At 39.7% G+C, this 12,093-nt stretch overlaps 1 protein-coding gene across 2 annotated transcripts in view; it reads left to right on the top strand.

Annotated features, from left to right (window-relative positions):
• LOC102267253 (contactin-associated protein-like 3) overlaps positions 1 to 10,469 on the top strand; it is a 237,709-nt gene extending 227,240 nt beyond the window's left edge. The window contains exons 22-24 of one of the 2 annotated variants that reach the window (XM_070375523.1): positions 2,226 to 2,456; positions 2,731 to 2,802; positions 7,438 to 10,469. In XM_070375523.1, coding sequence (XP_070231624.1) covers positions 2,226 to 2,456; positions 2,731 to 2,802; positions 7,438 to 7,631 — 497 coding nt within the window. In that variant the 3' untranslated portion in view covers positions 7,632 to 10,469. The remainder of the gene's footprint in view (positions 1 to 2,225; positions 2,457 to 2,730; positions 2,803 to 7,437) is intronic. The other variant, XM_070375524.1, reaches the window with a different exon arrangement.
• The last annotated feature ends 1,624 nt before the right edge of the window (positions 10,470 to 12,093 follow it).

The following is a 12,093-nucleotide window of genomic DNA, read 5'->3' as shown; positions in this document are numbered from 1 at the left end:
TCCCACTTACTTGTCCCTTAGTTCAGTTCAGTTCAGTCGCTCAGTCGTGTCCAATTCTTTGCACCCCATGAATCGCAGCATGCCAGGCCTCCCTATCCATCACCAACTCCTGGAGTCCACCAAAACTCATGTCCATTGAGTTGGTGATGCCATCCAGCCATCTCATCCTCTGTTGTCCCCTTCTCCTCCTGCCCCCAATCCCTCCCACCATCAGGATCTTTTCCAATGAGTCAATTCTTCAAATCAGGTGGCCAAAGTATTGGAGTTTCAGCCTCAGCATCAGTCCTTCCAATGAACACCCAGGACTGGTCTCCTTTAGGATGGACTGGTTGGATCTCCTTGCAGTCCAAGGGACTCACAAGAGTCTTCTCCAGCACCACAGTTCAAAAGCATCAATTCTTCGGTGCTCAGCTTTCTTTACAGTCCAACTCTCACATCCATACATGACCACTGGAAAAACCATAGCCTTGACTAGACGGACCTTTGTTGGCAAAGAAATGTCTCTGCTTTTGAATATGCTATCTAGGTTGGTCATAACTTTCCTTCCAAGGAGTAAGCGTCTTTTAATTTCATGGCTGCAGTCACCACCTGCAGTGATTTTGGAGCCCAGAAACATAAAGTCTGACACCGTTTCCACTGTTTCCCCATCTATTTCCCATGAAGTGATGGGACCAGATGCTATGATCTTCGTTTTCTGAATGTTGAGCCTTAAGCCAACTTTTCACTCTCCTCTTTCACTTTCATCAAGAGGCTTTTTAGTTCCTCTTCACTTTCTGCCATAAGGGTGGTGTCATCTACATATCTGAGGTTATTGGTATTTCTCCTGGCAATCTTGATTCCAGCTTGTGCTTTTTCCAGCCTAGCATTTCTGATGATGCACTCTGCATATAAGTTAAATAAGCAGGGTGACAATATACAGCCTTGACATACTTCTTTTCCTATTTGGAACCAGTGTTAATTTAACTTCAAATAGGAATAAAAGTACTCAGGGTGGTTTGAGCATTAAGAAATAACCTCTATAAATCACTTAACACAATGTCCAGACTATGGGAGTCATTTGGTAAATTCTTGGTAACTGATTGTTTGAAAAAGAAGGGACTCTGAGCCTTTCTATACATGATGAAGCAGGAAGGAGTTTGACAGCAGATGCCAAAGTTGCCTCATACTGACGTGGTTTCCTCTGTGGGTGACGCAAACTCTTCCTTCCCTGATTGACACATTTAAACTTGAAGTCTACAACTAAGGGGCCTTGGGTCAGACTTCCTGCCCACTGAGCGAGTGCACTGCCAGATGCAGGCATCACTGAAAGGAAGGTATTGATGCTCTGCTCTCCTATGTCAATAGCGGCTCTTCTTTAGGTCATAATAACCAACCTCTGTCAGTTTGGGGTTAGAATGGGGATCAGGATGGGGTTGGTGAGGGCAAGCCTTTATTTATAGAGTAGGGACAGAGATCACCCTTGTGAAGAGGGGAAAAGAAAGTGGGGTGTGGAGTTCCCAGGACAGCAGTTGTGGGTAAGGAGATGCCCTCATTGTGAGCCTCAGAACAGTCAGCAAGACTAAAATATTAATTAGGAGGTAACTTCAGAAGGAGTTCCCAGAACTCTGCTGCTGCTGCTAAGTCGCTTCAGTCGTGTCCGACTCTGTGCGACCCCATAGACAGCAGCCCACCAGGCTCCCCCATCCCTGGGATTCTCCAGGCAAGAACACTGGAGTGGGTTGCCATTTCCTTCTCCAGTGCATGAAAGTGAAAAGTGAAAGTGAAGTCGCTCAGTCGTGTCTGACTCTTAGCGACCCCATGGACTGCAGCCCACCAGGCTCCTCCGTCCATGGGATTTTCCAGGCAAGAGTACTGGAGTGGGCTGCCATTCCCAGAACTCTGCCGTCCCCCAACTCATGAGACCTAGGTCACTAACCATCTAGAATACTGGTCACAAATCCCGTTCAAAATATTTTGAAAACTGCATTGGTGGAGGAGGATTTCATTAGCCCGTTAACAGTGACTGCATCCAAGGAAGCTTTAATTTTTTCCCACAGGGAGTGAACAACCAACCGCAGGGCATCAACCAAGGCCTCTCTGCCACGGGCTGTGGATCTTTTTCTAAGGAAGAAAGGAGGAAGGGCTTGGAGGGAGGCTCAGTTCATCACTGCTGCGCAGAGGCGGGCTGGTCTAGCGTCCCCGCCAGCCATGGGTCCTAACGGTGTGTCCTGCTTCTTTGTCCGCAGAGCCCCTCGGCGCGGACCCGGACACGCTGCGGGCCGGCGCGCGCGGCTTCACGGGCTGCCTTTCTGCGGTACGCTTCGGGCCTGCAGTCCCTCTGAAGGCGGCGCTGCGCTCTGGCGGCCATTCTCAGGTCACCGTCCGGGGACACGTGGCCACCGCGTCCCGCTGCGCGGATGGGGCGAGGCCCGGAGCCCCAGCGCGGGAGGCGACCCGCCCTCTCGCAGGCGGTGCAGGTGTGTGGCTCGCTCCCTCCGGTCTTCCACTCCATCTCCATCCCCGTACAACTGCACTCGTTTCACATGCCAGCAAGATTATGCTCAGAATCTCCATGCCAGAGGTTTCCCAAAGTCCTCAATTCATTTTCTCACTTCTCTGGTCTTTCCATTCTTGGTTCTTCGTTTCAAATTCGTTTCTGTCACTGAATTATCTGCTCCTCTTTCAAATGTGTGTGGATTTCTCAAAACTCCTCCTTTCCACTCTCTGTCATTCTCCCTTTTTCTACTGTAGGTCGTTCTGGACCAACGGATGAGGGACGGCCCTTAGTTAATGCGGACAGAAGTGACTCCGCGGTCATCGGAGGTAATGGGGCTGCAAATGACCTCTTCCTTGGTTCTGCTGTCACTGTTAGCAAAGTCCAAAAATATCTGAGAATCCGTGATGACCGTGAGGTCAATGGCAGACCACGTACATTTGCTAATGTTCTTGATGTAACTGTACCGAACTCAGCTCCTTCGAAAAAGCTTTGTAGAAGGAACTGATGGCTCCTCTTTTTTAAAGGATGGTTGCCCAATCTATAATAATAAGAGGGTTTTCACTTGAAAATAGTCATTAGTTTCTCTCAGAATGTATGCATATTTAAGACACATTTACTTTTACTTCTTTGATTTAAAATAGCCAGAGGTCAGCCCCTTAGCCCAGAACACTTAAAAATAAGATTAAAAATAAAACATAAAGCAACATTGACATATATACACTAGCTGTGTGTAAAACAGCTAGTGGAAGGCTGCCGATTCACCTTGTTGTATAATAGAAACTAACACAACATTGCAAAACAATTCTCTAAATTTAAAAAGAAAATAAATTTTATTTAAAATAAAAAATGCAACATTTATTGGGAGAAGCACCTAGATTATACAAATTGTCATTTACCTGAACATAAAGATGTAAAACTGTATCTAGCATCAAGCTTATCTTTGGGCAGAGAGATAGGTAGTTATCTATCTAGATAGATAGATATAGATATCCATTAAATAAATCATTCATATATATATAGATATATATATGAAGAAGTAAAAGTAATTGCATTTTAAATATCTTCTGTTATATCCCCTGAAACAAAACTTATCCAGGTAGGACTCAAAAATTAATATTCAATTCTCCCTCCTTATCATTCAAAGAACATTTTAATTGGTTTAATTAGATTATGGAAATGTAGGTCAGTTGCAAACTCTGCTTGGTGAGTAGAAGTAAACTACTCTCCATTCTTTGCTACCTCAAAGTGAGGTAATTACTCCTAGAGCTGGGTGATTGGACTGGGTTAGGCCAGCTACATACCTGCTCAGATTGGATCTGCCTGCATTTATTAAGATACCAGGTTTCTCCAGACAACTAGTGAAATATTCAGACATTTTAAAGTGCTGATCAAATCTATATAAGAATGTCATTATTTCCATTTCTGTATCAATTACTTTTATTTTTGTAATGAGTGAGGAATATGACCTCCATCTTGTAACTCCAAAAACAAATAAAAACTATAAATATTATTTATAATGCATATCCAAAAGGAATAACTTTCTTGTTAAAATTTAAATTAAGTCTTAATCCTAAATCATTCTGATTTATTATTCATGAGAAAACTTCACTATAATGTCAAAGTTAAGTGAAAATAAATCAACTTAAATGTGATTAATATTTACAAAGTAGGAACCAAAGTTCAAAATTTTGCAGATTATAATAGTTGGTGCCCTTTTATTAAAGAGAACAAAGATAAATGTAAAATTGATGATAGAACAAAGATGTGGTCCTTAGAGTTTTATTGCCTACGTGTGTGTGTGTGCTCAGTCGTTCAGTCATGTCTGACTTGTTGGGACCCCATGAACTATAGCTGGCCAGGCTCTTCTGTCCATGGGATTTCCCTGGCAAGAATACTGGAGTGGGTTGCCATTCTCAGGAATTGAATCCATGTCTCCTGTGTCTCCAGCATTGGCAGGCAGATTCTTTACCTCTGAACAGAGTTGTATTGCTTTTGCTAAACATCATTGGCAAGATGTACAAAGTAAATTACTCTAGTGTCACTCCCCTGAGAAATCCTTTTTGGCTCCTGATACATGGGAGCCAAGCACAGAAGGTCTTAGGGACAGAAGGGTTCAGTTTACTGGACCCTATAATGTACTTGAACCTGCCTTCCATCTGTATGGCAGCTGGTGGCTGTGCAGTTTGTCAGTTACTGAGTACCTAGACCTCCAGTGTATTGTTCCTGAAAGAACTATCAGACTTTTAAAAAATTGTTCATAGACTTCACCTCTGTGTGAAATATTTGATCTGTTTAAAGGATTATCCCAATGGGTGAATTTCTTCATATTCTGCATTTTGCATTTTTATTTTCTCCCCTGTAAACAAAGGAAGCACTAGGAAAGGAGTATTAACCTAATCAACATTTAAACCTGGTAAACCAGAGATCACAGAGGATTTCTTGCCAAGCGATCTATGCTGTGGATGGGCAGATGGATGGATAGAGAAAGATACATACGTGTAGACAGAGACACAGACACAGGCATGAACAATTGTCAAAAACACATTTACACTGGAGTTGCTGATAGGAAGGTTATGGAAGCCATCAGATGCATTCTTCAAATTATCTCAATCTCTTCAGATAGAGGGTGGAGATGGAAGTTATTCTAGGATCCCACCAAACCCCACAAAACAAAAACAAGGTAGAGTTAGAGGTGATCAATCACATACAGAAAATCCTGGATGTATAGGTGGGTCAGTGTAATGGTGACAATCATCATATAATCAAGTGGTTTGATCACTGTTACTGAGTCAGTGGTCCCTGACACTAAAATTGGACATGATATAGCTCTTAAAACAAATCTCTATGACTAAACATAAAAAGAATTAAAGTAACTCTGTTATTGGTTCTCACATGAGATGGAAAATATATTGAAAGCAATGAATATTCTACTTATGAATAAATATTTAAGAATATTCATAGAGTAATAAATATGCTACCTCTTCTCAGCTAAGGAGTCTGAGTTCCTGATAGCATGTGCTCAGGAATCTTTGTGACCAATTGCACCCAACCAAGCTTCAAGTTTGTTGGGCTCCATCACACTTGCTTAAGTCTGTCCTAGAGTATAATAAAGAAACTTCATTTTGCAATACAAATTTTGATTTACATAGCTAAACACTAACATGTATTTGCTTACATTTATTAATTGGAAATACTAATTAATGGCTGTGCCAATCATCTTAAAACTATATTGACTAGTGAATGTTCCTTTTTGCCTGTTTCAGAATGGATTGGATATTTATTCTTCACTAATGTGATATAACTTGACTTAACATCCCTATGGCTTAGCTTCATGGTGCATTAAAATAATCCATGAAACTTTCGAAATAATACTAATACCCCAGCCTCCCACCCAAAATTCTGTTATCGTCTACTACGTAGCCAAGGTTGAGAACCACTGGCAAAGTTAATGTCTTCAATACTTAAAACATTTCCAACATGAGAAATGTTTTACTTTCCATATAACTGAATGTTATTAATATTTCTACAGATTTTTATAATATAGTATATTAGTTATCAATTGCTGCATGACAAATCACCTATTTAGCAACTTAACACAACCCATGTGTATTATTCCTCAGTTTATATGGGTCAGGAGTTTGGACACATTTCAACTAGGTCCTCTGCTTAGGGTCTCACAATCCTGAAATGAATGTGTGTCATTTGGGATCTTGGGCTGGGGTCACATTTGAAGTTTCCACTGGGGATGGAGCCTTTTTCACTTGCATAGATTGTTGGCTGCGTTCAGTGTCTTGCAGCTGTAGCACTGAGAGCTTCTGAATTTTCACTGGTTCATAGACAAGAGTTCCTTGTCATGTGGTGGTTTCCCAGCATGGCTCTTGCCACCTCATAACCAGCAGGAAGAAGGAGACTCCAACAGTACAGGTGCTACAGTCTTACGTAACGTAATCATGTAATCATGTACAAATAATCAGGTACAGACCGTCAACTTTGTCATATTGTATTGGTTAGAAGCAAGTCACAAGGGGATCACACAAGAGTGTAGACCCCCAGAGGCAACAATCACTTAAGACTCTTTTGGTCTCATAGACATAGATGAAATATACAGCACATTATTGTAGTTCAACTGTATATCAGCATAACAGTTTAATCAATTTTTCATTAAAACACATAGAAATTTGGCCACTTGATGCAAAAAGCTGACTCATTGGAAGAGACTCTGATGCTAGGAAAGATTGAGGTGAAAAGAAAAATGCAGCAGCAGAGGATGAGACTGTTAAATAGCATCATCAACTCAATGGACATAAATTTGAGCTCCCTGGTGACTCAGATGGTAAAGAAGCTGCCTGCAATGCAGGAGACCTGGGTTAGATCCCTGTGTTGGGAAGATCCCCTGGAGGAGGGTATGGCAACCCACTCCAGTATTCTTGCCTGGACAATCTCCATGAACAGAGGAGCCTGGCAGGCTATACAGTCCATAGGGTCTCAAAGAGTCGGACACAGCTGGGTAACTAAGCATACTAGGAGATAGATAAGCCCACTAGAAGGATAGAGGAACCTGGCACACTGCAGTCCATGCTCTCACAAAGAATCGGTCATAACTTAGCAATTGCAAAACAACAACAACAAAGCATTTAATCACTCTATAATAGGGCTACACAGTCTATACCTTTTAAAAATAAAAACCTGCTTACTCAGTTAGCCATGCAGGCATGACCTAAGAGGCCTATGGTGTTTTTGCACTTTAGTGTGAAGGCATTAACTGGAATCCAATCAGATATGTCTTTGGAATTAAGGCATAAAATCTCTGTGTCTGAAGTTTGCATGGACTTAGAAGTAACCTTAATGTTATAATATTACTTGGTTTCAAATTTTCTGATGATAAATGGTGCTAGGGTAGATTCTAGTTAAGCTGACATTTATGGTTTATAATCTGACTTTGTATTTTCCCTTCTCTCTAGGTGTGATAGCGGTTGTGATATTTATTTTGCTCTGCATCACTGCCATTGCTATACGCATTTATCAGCAGAGATGGCTATACCAAAAAAATGAAACAAATATTCCAAAAACTGGAGACAATGCTGAAACTGCTCTGAAAAGTGAGATCAACATGCAATGTACAGTCAGTGAAAGCCAGAAAGAGTATTTCTTCTGATCTGCTATTGTGATTTACTGATTACTAGGATGATGTGACTTTCTTGCTAAGCCAGGGGCTCCCAGTGGATGAAACCCACCTGTTGTCCTTCTGGGACAGGCAGTGGCGGTCCAATGCCATCAGCTTGCTCACAAACAGTCCCTGGAGGCTCTGCTCAGTGCTCCTTCCTGATCCATTTATGTAACAGTGACTTTGGTGTGCTCATTAATCACTGATTGGCAGTTTCTGACTGTTCTGACTTGATCTTCTAAAAGGCAAATGTATTTTACATAATTACTTTGGGTTTTAAGTGAGAAGAAGGATTCAAGCTGTGGCCATACTCTCTTAAAAATACAACATGGAAGTTTATCAACATTGGACTCTAATGTTTTGTGTTACATGGAAACCTACAGTAAGCTTCCTTTATCAATCACTTGCTGACATTTTTAAACCGGGAAGTGCTTCTCAGATGGTCTTCAGCTGCATTTCCATATTCCTGTGAACCAGAGCCCATTGGCCAAACACCTGAGAAAACATTTCTTGGCTGATTGTTTTTCCTTTTGTGTCTTTTAAATCGATTTTGATATATTTTAACAATGAAATGAGTGTTGAATATCAGCTATGAAATTCTACTATTAAATTCAGATGTGAAACAGAGAATTCATGGGTAGAAAAATGTGTAAAAGATTTTAATCTGTGATAATTTGCTTATTTTCTTTGTGATTTGTCATTATATTCTTTGTAAATTGTAATAAGGATCACCTAGTAATCTCACAGAAATGTTTATTTTCTAACTAAATTTGTGCCCATGTATAAATTCCATATTTAACACTGGAAATGTATCCATCCACATCTGAATGAAATATAATCCTAATTTTGTTTTCTTTATGTATGGGATGGTTAGGTCACTTTTCTTTGCAGTTCTGTGATTTTTTTTTTTTTTTTTCTGGAGGTTATAACAACTCTTTGCTTTTCCTGTGACTATATGTTCATTTATTAGGGAATAAGTCACATTTTAAACTAAATCTCTCCATTTCCCTTTCTAAATTTTGAGCTTATCTAGGCAAAACATTCCTTGAGTTACCTTCTAACCTACCTACTATTTGGAATATTAGTGAAGAATGCTTATGCTAAGGGAAAATGCAAGCTATACGATCTGAACTAACTCTGTCATTTCAGGAAAAATTCTAGGATCTTGAGATCTATTTCCAATAGAGCACCCCAAATAGGCTAGTTCATTTTAAGTAGGGCATATTTGAACATTAGGAGAGCAAAAAATCATAATTATGAGAATTTATCCAGTAACTACTTTTGTGGCAGTGGTCATTAGATACTCACATGATGTCACCGTTTGTATTGAAAAGCCAGTTATAATAAAAATGCACTGCCCTCTCCATATCCCACCTGCCATGTGCCTGCTAGGTACTAACTTTGACCACAAAAAGATCACTTGGAATTAGATGCATTTTGCCTTGCTATTACCTTTTGTGTGTATACCTACTTTTCTGTGTTCTTTTTAATGAATGGGAAAAGATATCCTCTATATTGTTTTTTTCTCAAACATTTTTTCTTATATTTTCTTATATTAATTTTCTATAAGGTATAAAAAGCTACCACACATTTAACACAATACACATTTATTATCACATAGTTTCTGTGAGTCAGGAGCTAGGCATGAGTTTACTGAGACTTTTGCAAGGTTGCAATCAAGTGTCTGTCAGGGCTGTGTTCTCATACGGAAAGTCAGTCAGGAAGGGATCTGCCTCCTTGCTCCCATGATTATTGACAGCACTTCATTCCTTTCTGCTGGAGAACTTATGAAAGCTTGCTTCTTCAAAGCTAGTGGAGGAGAGACTCTAGAGCAAGTATGCTAGCAAGAGGGAGTCTTATTTAAGGTAAATATGATCATAGGAATGACATCTCCCAATTTGCCATAGTCTGTTGGTTAGAAGGGTTTCCGTGGTAGCTCAGCTGGTAAAGAATCTGCCTGCAATGCCAGAGACCCAGGTTCTATTCCTGGATTGGGAAGATAACCTGGAGAAGGGATAGGCTGCCCACCAGGGCTTCCCTGGTGACTTGGTAAAGAATCTGCCTGCAATGCGGAAACCTGGGTTCAATCCCTGGGTTGGGAAGACCTCCTGAAGGAGGGCATGGCAACCCACTCCAGTATTCTTGCCTAGAAAATCCCCAAGGACAGAGAAGCCTGGTGGGTTACAGTCCATGGGGTCACAAAGAGTTGGACATGACTGAGCGACTAAGCACACACATTGGTTGGATAAGTCACAAGTCCCACACATACTAAGGGGAGAGATTATATCAAGACTTAACAAGCTGAGATCATGGAGACCACTTTAAAGTCTATTTGCCATAATACTGTATCTATACTGATGTTTATTTAAATGATGAAAGAAGTTTAGGATCTCAATATAGCAATATATAAAGGACTACTTTGGTAAATGGCGTGTGTAGGCTTTTCCCAAAGGTCTGTGTAGTTTGGGGAAGGATTCAACATAAAAATTATAGGGTCCATTAAACACATAGCTGAGTATAAACATCATTAAATTACTGCAACTTTAACAAGTGATCACCTTATGTTCCAAAAGAATGCATCACTTTGGTACCTGAAATTTTACAGATTTCTAGATAGTGAAATCCACTGCACTCTGATCTCTTTTCTAAAGGGGAAACTTTAAAATATTTTTACTGAATTTTGGTGATGCACCATCCACATTCCCTGACTGATTTGTAAACTTTTCCTGCTTACTTGTTAATTAAAAAAAAGAAAAAAAAACTTTTGAATTAAATTAGAAAAATATTTTTAAGAGTTGAATGAAATTTGAATTATGAAATTATACTGTTTCTCCCCTAAAATATTAAAAAATGTGTGAATGTATGCATTCTGGACTGGTGTGTATTTTCCTTTATCTCTACTTATCCTCTATATAGGGAATACTGTGATCTGTTAATTTTATTTATGATGGTATTTAACTTGTCATATGAAAAGTGAAACACAAAGTAGTTGATACTTACTGACTGCTACAAATCGGGGCTTTTCCAGGTGGCGCTAGTGGTAAAGAGCCCACCTGCCAATACAGGAGACTTAAGAGGTGCGGGTTCGATCCCTGGGCTAGGAAGGTGCCCTGGATGAGGGCATGGCAATCCATTCTAGTATTCTTGCCCAGGGCCATGGACAGAGGGGCCCGGTGGGCTACAGTCCCTAGTGTCACAAAGAGTCAGACATAAGTGAATCGACTTAGTACTCACGCACAAATTACAATACCTATAAATGTAGATATTTAAAACTTTGCCAGAGAACCACAATTTAACAGTCAGTAAGTTATTTGTTGAATGTTTGTACTCAAAACTGGTTAAATGTGATTTTCCCCAAACTGTTGGTTTCTAGAGCACTAATTACAGATGTCAGTTGCAGACAGTTCAAAGATAATAAGTCCTCAAGTTTTATTTTCAAATAGAAAAGGGAAATAGCATATAACTAACACTCATTATTAGAACTAGAACCTAGGAATTCTTGTTTACCTCATTATGAAGTAAACCCCTCCCCCCATTACCTCCTCAGTATTATTTAGTAACTTTGACAAATATATTGGGGCATTTATACAATAGAATCACTTTCCATCTAATATATATTAAATCCAACTATGCAGTTGGATTGTCAAACCATGCTTTAAACAAAGAGGATGAAATGGACATGTGTTAAATAAAAACATATTTAGTGGGTTACTTAATCTACTGTTTTGCAATCCATGTACAACAATGTTTGAGTCCCTCCATGCCTTGAATAGATCCTGGCTGTCTTTTTCCCTTTTTAAGTGTGGCTTATGGTAAATGGCAATATGGAGGAAAGAATAAAAAGGAAAGTGATAGACATGAAATGCCCTACACATGAAGTAGAGGGGGGATATGGATTTGGTGTTTATGTGTACCGACAGCCAAATGGGAACCCATGGGCATGTTTACAGGTTGAGGGAGATTGATAGATTTTATGCACATTGAAAATAACTTACTACTTCAGTTGAACAAAAATATTATTAATGGGATAGATCTATGGACTACCTAAACATACATGCAACTACTACCACTTTTCGAGAGGATGAAAGTATTCATAAACACTGGTTTAGCAAATTTAAATTCAGAGAAAGAATTGAGGTTTTATAAGAAAAAATTCTTTTTCTCAGAATTAGAGAGATTGTCTATTGACAGGAGAATCATCAAATATCCTTCCATCTGATCCTTACCTCTCCCTTTGCAGGCTTTCTAAGTGAGTCTAAGTTGCTTCTTCCAAAGTAACATCATTAATTTGTAGTTAAGTCTGGTTATCTGAGCCTTGCTTTGCTATACAAGTTTTCATGTTCTGCTAGTTTTTACTGCAAATTTCATCAGAACATCAGACTTTAGTATGTGGTATAATTCAAGTACAAGTATGGGTTTTGTTTTAGGATGATAGGTATGTGTGACTGAGGTG

This window comes from Bos mutus, chromosome 8 (genome assembly GCF_027580195.1).
Source record: "Bos mutus isolate GX-2022 chromosome 8, NWIPB_WYAK_1.1, whole genome shotgun sequence".
In the NCBI taxonomy this organism is placed as follows: Eukaryota; Metazoa; Chordata; class Mammalia; order Artiodactyla; family Bovidae; genus Bos; species Bos mutus.
Note: the sequence above shows the minus strand (reverse complement) of the source record. Positions and strands in the feature narration are given on the sequence as shown.